The sequence below is a fragment of the Schistocerca piceifrons genome, chromosome 2, assembly GCF_021461385.2.
Source record: "Schistocerca piceifrons isolate TAMUIC-IGC-003096 chromosome 2, iqSchPice1.1, whole genome shotgun sequence".
Lineage (NCBI taxonomy): Eukaryota > Metazoa > Arthropoda > Insecta > Orthoptera > Acrididae > Schistocerca > Schistocerca piceifrons.
Genome location: NC_060139.1, coordinates 690,628,050 through 690,647,332, shown reverse-complemented (window position 1 = coordinate 690,647,332; position 19,283 = coordinate 690,628,050). Strand labels below are relative to the sequence as shown.

General features: G+C 43.6%; 1 protein-coding gene across 1 annotated transcript in view; it reads right to left on the bottom strand.

Annotated features, from left to right (window-relative positions):
• Positions 1-19,283, bottom strand: part of LOC124775751 (kelch-like protein 10) — a 159,102-nt gene that overhangs the window by 47,119 nt on the left and 92,700 nt on the right. The window contains exons 8-9 of the mRNA XM_047250580.1: positions 13,765-13,923; positions 7,449-7,653 (exon numbers count right to left, since the gene is read on the bottom strand). Of these exons, the coding sequence (XP_047106536.1) occupies positions 7,449-7,653; positions 13,765-13,923 (364 nt within the window). The remainder of the gene's footprint in view (positions 1-7,448; positions 7,654-13,764; positions 13,924-19,283) is intronic.

Sequence of the window (19,283 nt, the reverse complement as noted above, 5' to 3'; positions counted from 1 at the left end):
GACCTGTCTTTCCAACATACGTTCCATGACTCGCTAAATATCTCAGAGCTTTCCACCTCGTCTTCAGCCACTCTCTGTCCCACGAAAAATTTGAGTGCGAGAACTTTCCTGGAGGGCAGTAAATTCGGGACCTTTATTACGAATGCATCGACATTTTACTGAAAAATTTTGAAAGTTGAAGTGTCTTAAATCTGAAAGACATATGACTTCCCTTGCTGCGTATCGACGGGCGGTTGTTCATCAAAGCATCTCAAACTACCGTCTAGCCCAAAAAAGCCCCATGTACGCTCCACAAGTATTCTGCTACCCGAGCAGCTGTTTCCTTTGTGCAGTGTCTCCCTGGTCTATCAAGGCGAGTCCTACAAATCATCACACGATAACGCGGGTCTAGAAAGCTGCAGCCAAGATCGTCACAGAGTCGACGAAGTCTTTGGTTGAGACCCTCCACTCGACTCCAAACCAGAGGACCCCGATCAAGAACAATGTTGCAAATTGCGAGCTCTGTTTCGACCCCACTCGCGAGTCCAGCAGTCTTTACCACCTCCGCCAGCCGCCTATATGAACTAAGGATGGCCTCAGAACCCACGTGACAGGTGTTTTTGGTGCTGACGTGAGCCACAGCTTGCAGACTTCACCCTGCACGCTCCACAGCCGCAGGCAAGGCCGCTTCCATATCTCGGATGAAACTACCGGCAGTCATACCGAGTGCACATTGGCTTTCTTTCCAGCCCTTAATGCTATCTGCCTAAGGGATTCTATAACGCGCTTAACGTTGGAGCTCAGGATACATAGTAAACCATTTTCGCTGTGTGACTGCTCCGACCCTGCTGAAGGAGCGGCTACGACTCCACTCAGAGGGTGAATGGACGAGGCCAGGCGGCCGGTCTCCACATTGGCCCTACGCCTCGAGCGACGCGAACACGTTACTACCCCGCCGCTCACCCTGCTGTGAGGGCGGATCCACCGTGTTTGGTGCACTAGCAGCTGCCACGAAAGCAGAGCACGTGGGCAAAACAAGTGACGCCTGAGGTGTCCCGTGCGACGTGCCAGATTCTCTGTCACTGCCACACCCAGAGGCAGCTGCCTGAAGGTGATTGACCATAGCCAAAAGCGCATTCAGCTGTTCGCGAGCTGTGGCCAGCTCCTCCTGCATCAGCACACAGCATGCATACATCCTATCATAGCAAGACTAACTGAAGAGGTAAACCAGAAAAGCAGACGGATTCCTAGATATGCAAGCTGCTACACTCCTGCTGTGTCACCTATGGCAAGCTAAAGAGTTAATGAGCTACGTAGCTGGCTGTTCGGTGAGTAACTACTATGCTACAGAATGAATGAATTTATATTTACAAAAACGCGAGATTAAACCATTTAAACAGAAAAACACCCACGAATTTTAATAAATACACACTGAGGAAAACACAGAAAATGATAAACACTTAACTTGCCGCTCTATAGACGTATATCAGCCGAGAGCTGGAGCCTGACTGTCGGACTTACTAAACGAACAAACGGCTGCTTTCAAAACAAATGAGGAACTACTGTGCTACAGACTGAACGAGTTTACACTTACAAAAACGTGAGACTAAACCTCTTAAACAGAAAAACATGCAAGTAATTTAATAAATGTAATGCGAGGACAACACAGAAACAGATAAATTTTGAACTTGCCGCTCTGTAGAGGTACATCAGCCGAGAGCTGGAGCCTGAGCCGTTCTCTTCTTGTCTGCCGTACAAGGCTACATTCCAGACAAATACCCCAAAAACTTTCTAACATTTAAATTTATATTCGACTAAATGACCTGTACTGGGTTCGCATGGGTAGCCCTAAGTATCTATGGCGGGACAACTTGTCTGGTGTAGCGGTAATGAATTATGTACATGAACCTACGTCGTGAATCAGTCTGTCAGCGAAAACAGCGTGAAAATCCTTACATACTTCTTGCGAATATCCGTCGCATACTGACAGAAAAACACGGCTAAAAAATTTAATTATAACATGTCTAGATGTTAAAAAATTCTCTTATTCAGTAATGCTTTCCTTGCTATTGGCAGTCTGCATTTAATGCCCTCTCTGCTTCGGTCGCCGTCATTTATCTTTTAGCACAAATGGTAAAACTGATCTACTACATTTGCTAAAGGAATGCCCTCAGAATCACCTGTTTTAATTCAAGTACATTTCATAACCCCTGTTTTACTTTTTTTGATGTTCATCTTGTAACCTCCTTTCAAGACACTGTCCATTCTGTCCAAATACTCTTCCAAGTCCTTAGCCGTCGCTGAAAGAATTACAATATCATCAGCAAATTTAAATATTTTAATTTCGTCTCACTGAATTTAAAATTCCTCTTCCAAATTTCCCTTTTGTTTCTTTCGCAGCTTGCTTGATGCACGGATTGACTAACATTGTAGACAGGCTACAGCCATGTCTGCCTCCATTCTCATCTACTGCTTCCCTATCATGTCCATGTCCAATTGAGGCATTCCCTGAGAAAACGACTTAAGGTCCATTAAGCCGTTTTTCCGTTTCCTGCAGCAATTGCATCTGTACAAACCAGTCTTTGCACTCACTAATTATTATTACCCTCCGACAGTCGCAACGCCTTCTAGATATATTTAACGGCCGTGCTGCTCCAAGCCGTTGTTCCACCGACCGCCGTTGCCAATAGAGAACTTTCACGCCGTTAGTCCCACTGTTGTGTGTGCGCTGTGCTCAGATGTATTTATCAGTGACGGGACATCCGTGCCGTGGAATTTACGTTTGACAACATCACATAGGAAGTAGTAAATAGAGACTGCGAACAAAATATGGGAAGTGATTGTGATAGTATGTATATCCAGTGTGATTATGAAGGAAACATAAAATTCAGGAGGGGAAGTGGAAGAAAGAGGACGAAAAGAAGAAGAGAAATTCCGGCCAGTGTCATGTTTCGTCGGAAACCGGTAAGAAAGTCTGTTCAAAGAAATTTGCAGTCAGTAAAAAATGTGTCGTAAAGAAATGCTATCTAAAAATATGCGCAATAGATCAAGAACAGATCCATGAATGATTTTGGGCTTTAGGTGACAAGAAGACACAAAATAAATGGATGTTATGTTTAATTTAAAAGAAACTACCATCTGATGCATCTAGGTCTGGTCGGAATCGTAGCTCCACCTATATACATCATCTAAAATGGAACAATGATGAGACAGTAGTCTGTAAATCTCTATTCCAAAGTATCTTGCAAGTTACCGATAGTCGTTTGAAAACAGTGTGAAAGGCTTTGAATGCTACTGCTCTTACAGTAGAGACAAAAGAGGGAAATACAGTAATAGATCGCAAAAAATTTGCAACAAAATTTGGGACATGGTCCGCTATCTGGGACCAGTTTCCTTCCAAATCACTGCATTGCTATCAAGAGAAGTCCGAAAGGGAATATTTTGATAACTTTGACCTTAGAGCTGCAAAATTATTCACATCATTCAGAGAACATTTTCTCCATGAAACGAATACGGTACTCCGGATGCAGAATGAAACACGATATTTACGGTTCGGGTTCGCCCATACAGTTTATGCGACCGTAACTTCGGCCTATGTGGGAAAATGTTAAGGTATATTGAAAACATTGAGAATGTGAGCCAATATATTTCAGTACTTCAGGGCTGCAGAAGGAATCCAGCACATTTTGAGGTGGTGAAAGGAGTAGACATTACTGACGACTGGGCACCAGCTTTATCACCATACTGCGTCACAAAAACCAAAGGAAAGACACTATCTGGAATACAAAATACGTCAATTTCTATTACAACTGAGACGTATTTTTATTCTCGTCTACTGCCCGGCCCCGGCAGCTGAGTGGTCAGCGCGACAGAATGTCAATCCGAAGGGCCCTGGTTCGATTCCTGGCTGGGTCGGAGATTTTCTCCGATCAAGGACTGGGTGTTGTGTTGTCCTAATCATCATCATTTCGTCCACATCGACGCGCAAGTTACCGAAGTGGCGTCAAATCGAAAGACTTGCACCCGGAGAACGGTCTACCCGACGGGAGGCCCTAGTCACACGACATTTACATTCTCGTCTACTTACACTTATTCAGGAACATTCAGAAACGAGGATGTACATTGCCAATGCGAAAGATTGACATGGTGATGGAGTAGACGTCTCGTCTTGGGATGCAAGGAAGAAAGATACCTTCGCACTACTCAAGTTCGTTCGAGACGACAATGCAGAAATGCTGAAGAATATTGTCGACGGTTATGGATCTGCGACAGACAGTGACTGCTCAGGATGCGGAACAGACAAATGATCGGTAGTAGCCACGCGTAGACTGTTGCAGATCATTGTTGAGGACGGTGTTGTTTCCCATGTATGCCTGAAATTCAATAAAGTTATTTCTCTCATTTTGGGTATGTTTCTCCAAGGTTAAAGAGGATAATTATGTGCTATGTTCGTTGGGATATATGTCTTGAAGAATACTTCTACAGTGTACTGTTGCTTTGAAAGCTAATTATGTTTGCCGAATAAAAATATATTTTGTTTCTTTACGGTATGAGTACGCAAGTTTTAGATTTAACGACTGGTTAATAGTCAAAAATGGAAAATGATTTTTTTTCGTGTTATACAGTGATTTATGGAAAAACAACTTAGGTTTGGTGCTATGTCACCAGTTTAAATCAGCATGTAAGTCATACATATTACACTATCGTGTCATTTATTCTGAAACAACAATGCGTCGTTTCTATTTGACTGAAATTTCGTCTATGTACGAGGGTTTGGACTGAATGAAAACACGACGTGAAATATTTGATGCTCTGTATCTCGATTTCCACGTACTGCATTTCAGTCGTTGTTCCAGAGAACGCCTGAGTTGTGGTCTGCTACACAAGCAATACACTGTCCTGTCACAGTAATGTGACCGCCTGTCGAAAGCCTGAATAACAACCTTTTGCAGCGCGTGCCGCGACGTGCAGGAAGAGTGTCAGTGAGGTTCTGGTTGGTACCGACATGGATGTGGATCTATGCCGACTCCATCGCCGGACCAACTGCGCTAGGTTTGTTCTGGAATGCACCAACAGGGATGTGGAGCCATGACGATTCCACTGCCATGGCCAACAACGCCAGGTTTCCGGTTGAGGATCCAGGGCGCCAACAGCCCGATAGTCATGGTCCCACAGACCGCACCCTTTCATAAAGGAAACATCTTGAAAATACTGCAGCCAAGATAAAAACTCCTGATAATATTATGCAAAATTGTGTCTAATGACATGGGGAGCTTCGGCGGATACCTTGTGCACATCATCCACTGGGCTGGTCTTCTTACCAGCCAAGAATTGTGCCCGGGTGTGGCTAAACAGTTGCCACACCTACTTGATCGACGTCCAGTTGAACCACACTATGCGGTTAATAACTGAGGTAATCCGGCCAACACCGATTTATTGGCTTCCTCTACTGAGCAACATTTATCCACCCGCAATCCGTAGAGGTGAGGCCTTGCTTAGGGAATACTGCAAGCTACAGGAGAACCTGGAATTACCCATACAGAAAGACTTACCAAGTCTACGAGAAAATAGACTCCGTTCAAGAAATCGACCAATACGGCAAACAAAACAGCTAGATGCCAGTAATACCGGGGTGAGAGACCTGTGGGACTAGAGCTGTCAGCTTATTGAAAATCCTGAACGGCGTGAGTAGTTCTGAAAGTCTAACTGTGATACTACTGGCAAACTATGGGTAAAATTGTACAGAGCTCGCACTGGACATGGACAATGTGCAGACTTTCTTTACAAGTGGAGTGCTACAGCGTCTCAGATTTGTAACTGTGGGGTTCCGAATCAGACAATAAAGCACATTAAAGATGAATACCCCTTGACCCGCCAGGTGAGCCGAGAGCGCTAATGCGCTGCTTCCTGGATTCGGGTAGGCACGCCGGCCCCAGATCGAATGCGCCCGGCGGCTTAACGACGGAGGCCGGTGTTCCGGCCAGGCTGGATGTGGTTTTTAGGCGGTTTTCCACATCGCACTAGGTGAATACTGGGCTGGTCCCCACGTCCCGTCTCAGTTACATGGCTCTCAGACATCTGAACACATTCACACTATTCCATGGATTACACTGGGCCCAGACAGTTGGGGTGCACTAATTCCGTCCTGGGGGGTACGGAGTGGCGGCAGGGAGGGCATCCAGCCACCCCTTCAATTAACCTTGCCAAATTCGAGTAACCATGCCGACCCTGTGTCCTTGCGGGAAAAGGCACAAGCAAAAGAAAGAAAGAAAGAAGGAGATAAATACCCCTTGCGTTGGAGCCACCTCATGAAGGCTGATGATATGGCTCTTATATGGAATAGAACCTAAATATTGACATTTTGATTGTTTTTTTTTAGTTTTGTATTTTCATATTCCTGTTATATATAGTATTATTAATGTTAAATACCTATAATTTTAAACTGCATGTGAGCCATACGAATAAATAATAATAAATAAATTTTCCAATCAGCATCACCCACATCTGTGCGACCTTGGTCAAGTTGTTGGCACCACAGCAGGACACAACAATGCATGTGGCCCATATACCACCAGAATTACACGGTGAATCTGTCCCGTGTACTTCTTCTTTGGAACACGTTCCCAGTAGTGGCGCCATTTCACTCTCGGTTTGTGGTGCTTCAGTTATCCGTACTACAGCAGAATTGTGTCTATCGGAAACTCAGAACATGTACTTTCGTCTGTCAAGGCGCCACTCTTGTTGTGCATGGCCTTAGCCTGGAATGAAATGTGCAGCTTACTTTTTCAAGTATCCACTCAGTTTCCCAGAATATATATATATATATATATATATATATATATATATATATATATATATGTGTGTGTGTGTGTGTGTGTGTGTGTATGTGTACAAGGAAGAATGGTTAATATTCAGGGATATGACAGGAAAGTTCATTTCACGAAAAAAATGCTTCAGATGTACGTATGCCCTATTCCAAGTGGTTTCCGAGATAGAAAACATTTAATTTACCTTTGTTTTTGGGCTAGTGGCGCGCATGTACGTGTTTTATCCAACCATCTTCTTTGGCTTTTATTACAGCCCAACCTATCTCATTGCTTTCAGCCTCTTTGCCCGGGATGTCTTTCTGCTATTAAAGTAGCCCGTTGAAAGTGCAGTTGTCCATGGTGTGTTGTGAGTGAAGTAGTACGAGGTACTGACAGTGTATCTGAGAGAAGCATCGATTAACTTCATATAGTCGAGACTTGGTCCCATCTCATTTTCATCTGTTTCCAGAACTCATACACCATCTACAGTGATGGTATCAATAATCTGGCCTCTCGTTGGGAGAGGGGGAGGGGGGGGGGACGTGTTCGTCACAAGAGTGACCGTACATATTCTCGTAACTACCCTGTTGATCGATTCTTGACAAACAGAGCTGTGGTGTAATACAAGCACTCACATTGCAAGTTTAGGCAGCTCTGACTCACCATTCGTTGGTCCTTTCGTCATAACACTCGACGTGAAAGATGGTGGTGACGCCATTAAAACCGCCAATAGCAAACAGCATTTCGTCGATCACTTCGATGGCGAAGTTGCTGCGAGGGTTGTACATGTCCGGTATGGGCGTCCACTCGTTGGTTGCCGGGTTGTACTTCTCAGCGCTGCACATCCTTGAGATGCCATTGAAACCACCTGTCAGAACAAGTTATTTGAATGATTAACACAAAAGAGATTCATTCAGTCTCTAATATGATATTTATTAAAAATATTTATTAAAATGTAGAATCAAATTTTGGCGTTTCACATAGGCCTTGTGCGAAAGTTTCATATTCTCTCGAGCAAACTATTAGTCCTACATAAAAAAAATTAACAGGACCATTTTGTAGGGTATTTAATGTAGTTAAATTTTGTGCTGCGTCACGATTTCGCTGGAGGTCACAGATTTTCGAGGTATTCAAGGAAAACGTACAAAAGTGACCTACAAGTGGCTCTGAGCACTATGGGACTGAACATCTATGGTCATCAGTCCCCCAGAACATAGAACTACTTAAACCTAACTAACCTAAGGACATCACACAACACCCAGTCATCACGAGGCAGAGAAAATCCCTGACCCCGCAGGGAATCGAACCCGGGAACCCGGGCGTGGGAAGCGAGAACGCTACCGCACGACACGAGCTGCGGACAAAAAGTGACCTTCAAGCGCACCTAACTCCCACACTCATCCTTCACTAATCAGGATTTCTAGTGCGTTGTTCGTGGCACTCCCTCATTTCACTGTACGAAAATTTCCGACTACACGAACTATTCCCAAGATTTGACCTTTTTTTAGTCTCTCCTGATTGGGCTATTACGCCACCAGTATAGTCGGCTGTTTCGTTGACATAATTAATTTAAACGTGTTCGAGAGGAGAATGAAAGGAAAACGACTTTTGTGAACGTTACGCCAAAACTAATCATGTTGACAGTTGGATCAAAACTTAACTCTTACAAGCACAGTAGTTTCGAAGTCAGAAGTACAGATGAATACAACGATGTAATCGTTAATTGTGTACTATTAAAATTCACACTATTATCTGGTAACATTTACACCAACGTCTGTTTTACAATTTGTAATTGCTGGACTAAGCCGATGGCGTAATAAGGTGAATCAATAAAGACCAATAATGGTTGAATGTGGGAAATAATTCATGCAGTCGCAAATTTTTGTACAGTAGTAGGAGGAAGTGCCATGAACAACATATTAGCAATCCTAATCGGAGGGGGCTGAGTGTGGGAGTGGGGGTGCTTTTAAAGGTCGCTTTTGTGTTGTTTTTTTTTAATAACTCGAAAACTACGGTCTCTAGCAAAAACGTATCCCAGTGCAAAATTTAACTAGAACGGGTTTCTTCCATACGGGGCCTCTGGTACAGCAAGCGGCTATGAATTTCTTGAAATAAGACAGTCCTGGTTGAAAATTTTTTATCTGTTTATTGCCAATAAATAAATACATAAAAAATTTGCAACCAAGACTGAATTATTTGAAAAAAATTTAACTACATTATATTTCTCAGATAAAGGTCCTGTTCCTTTTTCTGTAGGACTAATAGTTTGCGCGTAGCGAGCGGGAGAATGTGAAAAACTCGCACTTAGATCTTGAAGGCCAGTTACAACATTGCGGGTTGCATAAAACGACAGCGGTAGGTTCAGCTGAATTACCCTGTATGATTGTAGAATCTGCCTTTATACATGGCTTCTTATTTATCTGTCGTCGTCTGTACTCGGGAGTGATAGAAATTTTATAAAATTATAATAATTAGGAAAAAAAATATTACTGAGGAAGGCGGGGATATGATAGTAAAAGCCACACTGAGGCAGGAGATCTCTAGCGACAAACTACACCAACCAACTGACGGAAGCAGCGGTGTCACGAATAATGGGTCACTGTTTTGCGCAGAGTCCTAATGATGCTCAAAACAGAAGGACAAACGCCGTCTAAACAATTTTGTTTTGTTTTATTGGATAACCAGTTTCTGCTTGTTTTTACGTCGTTCTCAGAGCCATCAGTTACGAATTGCAGCAGAGAGCAGATCATCACTTGGCTAAGACACAGTTTGTCGCAGTGGGTGACGAAATGATAGGAAACGTAGCGCTTTATAGATCACAGACGTAGCCTTAAACTGGGGCGACAGTTTCAACGGTAAGTGTTTTACTGCGCACGGTCCTTTGACTTAACGTGAACTTCAGACCGTGCTGCAGCTTGGTATTTTTCATACTCACAAAGCACTGCCAGAGGTGAAAGACTCTGTAAGTAACAGAAAAAATCCTGGGAGAAACTGGAGATAGAATCCTGACTCATTAGAGTAGCACTTATCCACTTATTCACTTAGCAACCGAGCTGCGAACACCTACGGACATAGGATGATGGAAACCACAATAGGCTCAAATGACTCTGAGCACTATGCGACTTAGCCTCGTGATGACTGGGTGTTGTGTGATGTCCTTAGGTTAGTTAGGTTTAAGTAGTTCTAAATTCTAAGGGACTGATGACCATAGATGTTAAGTCCCATAGTGCTCAGAGCCATTTGAACCATTTTTGAACTATGCGACTTAACTTCTGAGGTCATCAGTCGCCTAGAACTTAGAACTAATTAAACCTAACTAACCTGAGGACATCACACACATCCATGCCCGAGGCAGGATTCGAACCTGCTAGCGTAGCGATCGCCCGGTTCCAGACTGTAGCGCCTAGAACCGGAAACCACAATAGGCAGATCAGCTGAAGAGCAATGGATATTTTTGGAAAGGAAAATCGTAGCAGTTGCCCAGGTAAGAGTACGTACAAGGAAAATAAATGCGAGGAAACCTTCAGGTAACGATGTTCAAGTAATTCAAGTGATCGATAAAAAATTCTGGGAAAAGACATAAATCCAGCATAAATCCAGCATAACCATTAGGTGGTGCACGGAAGCTAAAACGAACGTGCTGAAGGAAAAACGCGAGCAAATCGAAAAATAAACGGTCGTCGGAAGGGCACATTCAGTACAGAGGAAAACTAAAACAGCCATCGGTGAAATTGAAAGCAAATTTGTTAATATTAAGAGTTCAAAATAAACGCAGACGTGATAATGGATAGGTACATTAAAGGCCTCTACGAGGATAAGGAACTGTCCGGTAACGCGATATAAGAGGCTATGGGTGCGGATTTGGAATACAGAAAATCTCGCGCTAAATACAGATTTTGACACGACTTTGGAAGACTTGCTATCAAATAAGGCATAAAGAATAGATAACATTCCCACAGAATTTCTTCAAGTGTGTGAACCAAAGGGTTATTCAAGTTGTTGCCTAGAGTCTATGAGTCTGGAGAAATATAATCAGAATTTTTGAAACAGTATCACCCTCACGGTATAGAAAGGGCATAAATGTAAGAGAACTACTACACACCCAGCTTAACAGCTCTTGAATCCTAGTTGCTGAAAAGGGTAATTTGTTTTATTTAACCTGGTAAAATTAGGGTCATTAGGCCCTCTCACACATATAACCAAACAGTCTGCATAGTTTATGTTATATTCATTACGAGAAGCATGTAATAAGCTACATCTAATACAGAACACAATGTTCAGAAGTCATTATTGCATAAACAGCCCAGAAAAAACAAAGAATGGAAAGAACGTATAAAACTGAGCATCTGACTGATGATCACTTTAGCGTTAGGAAAGCTAAGGCATGAGGCAGACTGGTGGGACGTTTCCATAGCTAACGGCGTCAAGATTTAAGAAAATCAAGACACTTTCATAGGAATTGTCAACTAGGAGAAGCTATCGACAAAACATAAACTGGTGCAAGATATTTAAAAAAACTAGATGTAAGTTATGGGAATAGACGGACAGTATACAATATTTACAAGACCCAAAAGATAATAATAATAAACCAAGAACATGAGACAAGGGCTCAGATTAAAAAAGGCGTGAGGCACGGATACAGTATTTCTTCTCTACGGATTAATTTATACATGGAGATGCCAAAAATAAAAGAAAGGTTTACGATTGGAATTAAAATTAAAGGTAGAAAGAAATCAATTATAAGATTCGCTGACGTTATTGTTGCCCTTAGTGAAGGTGCGGATGAATTACAGGACTCGTCGCGTGGAACAAACTGCATATTTTGCACGGAATATGGATGTAGATCATAGCAAAGGGAAACGAAATTAATGGGGAATAGCAGAAATGACAATAGCGATAAAGTTAACATCAAAAATGGAGACTATGAAGTAGAAGTGAAGGAATTGTTCTATCTTGAAAGAAAAATGACACACAACGTATTAAGAGGCTATGAGAAACAGACTGGCATAGGCAAAAGGGCAGTCCTCGCTAAAATACGCATATCAAACCTAGGTCTCAATTTCTGATAAGGTATACGTGAAACACACACATTTCATGGAAGTGAATCATGGAGTGTGAAAAATTTGAGAAGAAATGAGTTTAATTTTTCGCGTCATACGCGATTCGACTTTATTATTTGAAAGACATATTGAGTAGCCTATCATACATAAATATTTGTGATTTACTATTCCGTTTTACATATTGGACATTTTAAATCAAGGTTATAAACAGTCATTCTGATTTGTGTAGTAATAACGGTGTAAATTTCTACTTACAAATTTCAAAGACACTGCTGTACGCGATTTTTTGCTCATGTTTTAGGGCTGTTCTTCTTATGGTTATTGCCATTCGAAAATTCATTTGCAAAGCGTTAGTGAGCACTCATTTATTTCATGTTATATTTTCGATACCATAATAAAACATATACCAACTCATGTAGACACACACACGCACACACTCATGCGCGGGCGCGCGCGCACACACACACACACACACACAGAGAGAGAGAGAGAGAGAGAGAGAGAGTGTGAGAGAGAGAGAGAGAGAGAGAGATTGAGAGAGAGAGAGAGCATCATCACATGAGAAATTTGAACTACTATTGCGACACAGAAAATCAGTAATTGCCACAACTGTCTATAACGTCAGTGTAAAACGTCCAATGTGTAAAACTAAATAGTATAAACACTGAATATCACTTTCAAGTGGTTCAAATGGCTCTGAGCACTATGCGACTTAACTTCTGAGGTCATAAGTCGGCTAGAACTTAGAACTAATTAAACCTAACTAACCTGAGGACATCACACACATCCATGCCCGAGGCAGCATTCGAACCTGCGACCGCAGCGGTCGCTCGGTTCCAGACTGTAGCGCCTAGAACCGCACGGCCGCTCCGGCCGGCAATATGATTTTCAAATAATAAAAGCGAAGTGAGTGTGGCACGAAAAATTCATTTCATTCATTTGTAATTAGATGGATCCAAAGTGATAATTATCAGCCTAACATTTGATATGTGTTGTTACAGAAGGAAGCTGAAAATTAAGGTGACTGATTTGATAAGAAATGAAGAGATTCTGCACAGTATCGCCGAGGGACGGAACATATGGAAAACATCGACTAGAAACGGGGAAGGAGAGTAGAACTTGTGTTAAGACATCAAGCAATAATCTCCGTGGTGCTAGAAGGAGATGTGCAAGGTGAAAAATGTAGGGGAAGACAGAGATTGGAGTGTATATAATAAATGATTGAGTACATTTGTTGTAAATGCTTCTCGGAGTTGTTGAGTTTGGCTCAGGAGAGGAAGTCTTGGGGAGGCCGCATCAAACCAGTCAGAAGGCCTATGGCCCGACCCTCATTCCACTACCCCTACCAAGGCCGCCCGGCTCGCTGTGCGGTCTAACACGCTGCTTCCCGAGCGGTAAGGCGCGCCGGTCCCCGGCACGAATCCGTCCTGCCGGTGTGCCGGCCAGCCTGTGGATGGTTTCTAAGGCGGTTTTCCATCTGCCTCGGCGAATGCGGGCTGGTTCCCCATATTCCGCCTCAGTTGAACTATGTCAGCAATTGTTGAACAAACACTGTCTCCACGTACGCGTACACCATAATTACACTACCACGCAAACATCTGGGGTTGCACTCGTCTGGTATGAGACGTTCCGAGGAGGGTCCGTTGGGGTCCGAACCGCACAATAACCCTGGGTTCAGTGTGGGGCGGCGGTGGGGAGGGTGGGCTGCTGTGGCCCGTTGTGGGGCTGTGAACCACTGAGGGCTACGGCAGGACGAAGCCTCTCCGTTGTTTCTAGGTCCCCGGTTTACTACACAGTACACCCACACTCCTACCAAAAAAACTGGGTGTGTACGATAGGCCGTGATACAGTATTTCCTGTGAATCCGCCACAGCGCCGCTGTGCCGTGAGCCAGTAGGCTGTACGCTTCCCTTACTCACCGACGACGTAGATGCAGCCGTGGTAGGCGACGCAGGAGACGCCGCTGCGGCGCGAACGCATGGGCCGGATCAGCGTCCACTGGTTCACCGACGGGTCGTACACCTCGGCCGTGTTCATGCACTCCTGTCCGTTGAAGCCGCCCGTGATGTAGATGCGTCCTGCACAAACACCACACTCGCCGACTGCGTTAAGGCCTCACGCGACACGCAAAGGGCTCAAGTTTCTAAGTTGAGCTGAAGTTGGGGGTCGGCAGATCAATTTTCAAGTCGTGGTGTTATCTGACAAGAAATCCGTTGCGTGCGAGGTCTCAAGATCAGTATTTAGTAAGGCTTATTTGAAAGTGTAGCCTTAGCAATTAGCTGCTAATGACTCACCATGAGCATCAGGAAGGCGACAGAAAACGGCTGTTCGGGTGATGCAGAGGTCAACCTTCTATGGGATGTACGTATTACACTTCACAAAATGGACATCGACGACATTCAAGAAATGTTCAAAACAAACAACATGAACTGATGATGATGATGATGATGATGATGATGATGTGTTCGGTTTGTGGGGCGCTCAACGGCGCGGACATCAGCGCCCGTACAAAGTCCTAACTTTTTCACATCCAATCTGGCCAACAGTCACGAATGATGATGATGATGAAGATCATGAAATGATGAGGACAACACAAACACCCAGTCCCGGGACAGAGAAAATCCCCAACCCGGCCACGAATCGAACCCGAGACTCCGCGATCCAGAGGCAGCAAGGCTAGCTACTAGACCACGAGCTGCGGACGCACCATGAACTCCGAATGAAAAATGGCACGCCGCAGTGATCGCAAAGTTCGCATCATCAAGATCGGAGGCGAGCTCCTTGGGAGCTACAAACCGCAGGAGGTTCAGTTAGGTATCCTATCTTAAGGAGTGCATATAGAATCATACTGGTGTAACAGTGTGATGAGAACTGTTGGAATTTGATGACACGCAACCGAATACTAAAGTCTGTCGTGGAACTTATCGTGAAACTGTCTGTCCTTTAAGATGTAGCTGCAGATACTGCGATAATATGTTTTATAGGCACGAAAAAACAAAACAAAGAAATCCAGAGGCTGAATTTGTCTAATGCTATGACCTGCAACGTCACACAGTTTTCAGGAGCGATAGTTTGCGCTAAAGGACTAAGATTTTTATACTTAGAAGAGGAATCAGGCAAAAGCAAGTTGTTATGACCAGCTACTGGACAAAAGCAGTGCTCATGCCATAGTTGTAGTTCTCTTACGCCGATTTTCCCAGTTTTGCTTGCTGTGACGTAAATATTCCCTACCGCCCTTACAAAACCACGCACACAAGAATGAATCGTAGGGGGCAGAGCACCTCCAACTTCTCGCAGCACAATAAATAACTTTCCAACCAATTTACCATCCAGATTAACAGTCGGCAGAATTGTGTGTGAATGTGTTAAAGCACTGATTTTAGTTGATCTTGATATACCTTTCTTGGTACCTCTAATTTCCAGGGTTCCTTTCACACGCGTTTACTCTTCAAATCCCGATTGGTAGGAGTTGAAAACACAATCCTTACTAACTGATGGGATAAGTTTATCTCATCTACAAACTTTCGGGCCGATTCCGCAGTTTACACTGTATCGTCAAGTCGACGCTTTGTTTCAAATTTCGTTTCTTACGCCTTCCAATTTACAGTACTGTTTGAAGTTATACAGCCATCTAACGCTTCTCTTGAAATCACTGTAATCTATTTTACGTACAATATGACTTGCACAACGTACTAAGTCACTGCCAGTATACTGTATCGAGCACCCATGAAACGTACAAACACGTTTTTCTTATGCGCTACACGGTCACAGTGCAGCGAACTTATTAGGAATATGTTTATAATTTTTTTTTACCATTCTGCAGATGATATTCCATGTACATAATTATGATTAGTACCCGCTCCTTGGACAACGATTGTCATTTACTACGTTTCACAGGGGACGGAACTCGTGGCTCCCTGTATGACAAGGATCATGAACTACATGGTTCGTCACCTGTTTCAATACTACTTTCACGTCTTAAACATGCATCGACAGCATTGTACTCCCCATTTCCATTGTCCGCACTGTCCAGCATATACGACACCACACATTCCACTGATTCATCTTGCAGAAACGCTGATATTTCATCTGAAACTTCTTTCTCACTCTGCGAAATTCATTGGGTTTCTTTCTGACGAAACGTCAATTTCGGCAGATATAATGTAACATTTTATGTTTTCCATCTGCAGCCAATATTGTGATTGTACGGTAGGTAACATGTACGAACTCGTACTCAAGGCATTCGTTGTAAGTGAAAAAAAATAAACTGAAGTATTTGGACCCAGGTCTGCTTGTCCTCTTGATCAAAACAGATCTCCATTCGAGGATTCCACCAATGTCCAAAAAAGTGTGTACAACTGGAACCCAAATCAGCGTACGATTTCGTTGCCAGCATGCTCGTCGCATACTTATTCTAACGGTTCACGTCCCCGGGTGTAGGTTGTATAAAAGTCTGTGTGCGAGGGTGACCCACAATTAATAGCGAAAACTGACACGGATGAACGTATTCGATATACGAAACAAAAACGTTCCATTAAATACGGGTCCGCAAATCACCTGCTTGTGAGACAACTAGATATGTGTGGTTACGAGCCGCAACTTACTTAAGTATGAAATATTTGTACTAAGAAGTACAAACGCATTTGAAATGTAAGTTTTTGGATTAAGGCCCCATCTAATCTCGGTCAAATTTCATCCATGACCGATGGTTGGGGAACGTGTTAGATGCATTTTCCCTTGCAATGTTTGTATTTGCTATGCTTCCGAAAGTTGTCATTTATTACCGAAACAATCACAGTGTATTACATGTTACCGGTGTGGTAATATCGTTGTATTTTTGTCAAGGAATTTTTTACTAAAGAAAAACATAGATGCCTTAGGGATAATGATATCCTCTGTAAGGATGTATCACCCAAGCCCATGATATATGCTTGATTGCTAACCGCCCACACATGACTATTTACGTTCTGAAATTGTTGCAAAAATATGTAACAAACATCGCTCGACGCGTTCATTGTATCCAGTATTTGCATTTGAAACTTCTCAGTCTAGGATAGAAACAGCTTTAAAACGCTGAGGGTTAAAAAAGTGGAATTGACTGTTGCAATGAAAAATGGATGTTTTTTTAAGCTTTTCTTATCCTATTGTATTCCGACGATATACTAGAGGCAAGTAAATGAGTGAGAAAAGCATGTGCAGTCTTCAAGAATTTTCCATTCACTACGAAAAGAAATGAAACAATAATCAGATGTTTTGGGTTAGAGACATATCACCTTCTCTTGAGAGTTTCAACAACCTACAGACATGTGTAGAATTTAACCTCACCTTGTTACACGGCAACTTCGACCACGAATTTATTCGCGTTAAAATACTGCAGCTCTTTGTTACATGATATACTCACCTGCTAATTATCAATCTTAAGACAATTTACGTTGACGCATAAAGTGTTCTTTCTGCATCTGTCCCTCCGGCAAAAATCCCATGAAATTTTCCTCCCTCATGGGCTAGAAAGAAGCATCCGTAAGCACAAGACTATCGCATCAGTTCAGTGGAAACTTCCAGAGTTACACTACTTATAAAAAAAAAAAAAATTAAGTATGCCAGTGTAACTTGTAACTTCGTACACGTACACACCATCGGTGGGTATGTAGAGGATTAGCTGATGATGATGATGATGATGATGATGTTTCGTTTGTGGGGCGCTCGACTGCGCGGTCGTCAGCGCCCATACAAAGTCCCAATTCTTATTCAGTACAGTTTTTACATAGTCCAATCTAGGCACTGTCATTAACGATGATGATGAGGATGAAATGATGAGGACAGCACAAACACCCAGTTCTCGGGCAGAGAAAATCCTCAACCCGGCCAGGAATCGAACGCGGGACCCCGTGATCCGGAAGCAGCAACGCTAGCCACTAGACTACGAGCTGCGGACTACAGGATTAGAATCACGATGCTTTGTGACAGCCAACGACCACCAGAGTGCATTGGTGTTGTCAGTGATTAGCTCTCGCACAAGTCCAGGGATGGTATGTATGGGGCGTGAACAGCATCAGGCGTTGCGTGATCACTGTGAGGGACACTGAGAAGCCGCGTGCTCATTCTAGGTCTCCATTTGGCAGGCTGCTTGAATAGACCAGTATCCATATTCGTGAGGCATTTGGGTGTGACACTGGTCCGACGTTGGAGTGATGGGAACGAGAGGGCAAGCATACTCGTCATCTGGGTTTCAATCGACCACGTGGTATTTTGCACCAAGAACAGCGTAACCCCTTCACATCTGACCTTGCCATCCGAGAACAAGTTACGGACGCCCAGCAACACTGTGGGTCACTCCGGACAATTGGTCAGATACACAAACCGAACTAGAGAATTATCGTCACATGCGTGTGCTGCCATTAACATCACAAAACAGACGGCTGCGTTTGGAGTGGTGCCCTGATGGGGAAGCAAGTAGTGCTGATGAATGGCGTCGTACTGTATTCAGCAATGGATCACACTTATGAAGTGCCGCTGATTACCGTCGATGGCGACTACGCCGGCGATCTGCAGAGAGCTCCTATCCTTCCACTGTTTTTAGGTGTGATGTTATTCCTGGCGTCATAGTGTGAGAAGCCATCTTGAATGACTTAAGGTCACGGATGGCAGCGATCGACGAAACCCTAAATTGTACAGTGGTACGTCACGGACATCCTGCGTCCTCATGAACTGCCTCTCAGGCGGAGGTATAGTGATGTCATTTTTCGATTGGACAATGCTAGTCCATACGTTGCACGTCTCTCTATGAACTGACTGAGTGATGTCGGGTTACTGCCGTGGCCAGCAACATCCCAAGATCTGTTCCCGATAGGGCATGTATGGGACCATCTCGGACGGCAACTCCGTCATATTGTCAGTATTCAATATATCAAGGACCAATTACAACAGTTGTGGTGCAGGTTGTCTCTGGAAATGATACAGCAGCTATATGACTCCGTCTGAAACTGAATCAGCGAGTGAATTTGGGCCAGTGGGGGTGCAACGTCATACTGAGGAGTGGTCTCATACTTCCAAGTTGATCGTATAAATGACTCGCTTTTGTAATCGCTGACGCAATACCATACACCCTCTCAACCTGTGAAGTTTCATTTCGTCTCCTCTCCCACTTTTGGGTGCTTCCTGTTTTTGTCAGGCAATATTTACAACACGTCTTGTACTACAAACGTATGAAGAGGGTCTACATGACGAGAAGAGTCACGTGACAGGACTTCGGCCAATCACGGACTGCAGACGAAGGCAAGTGAAGAGGAAAAAGATGGCCCTACTTTCCCCGTACAGAAGTGTCATCGTTACACTGGGCCACGCAACTGGGTGCTCTGCTAACATCTGAAGAACAATGTGATTGGCCGCAGAGCGGAGTTCAGACAGGATTCTGCAGTGAAACACCCAGCAGCCACCA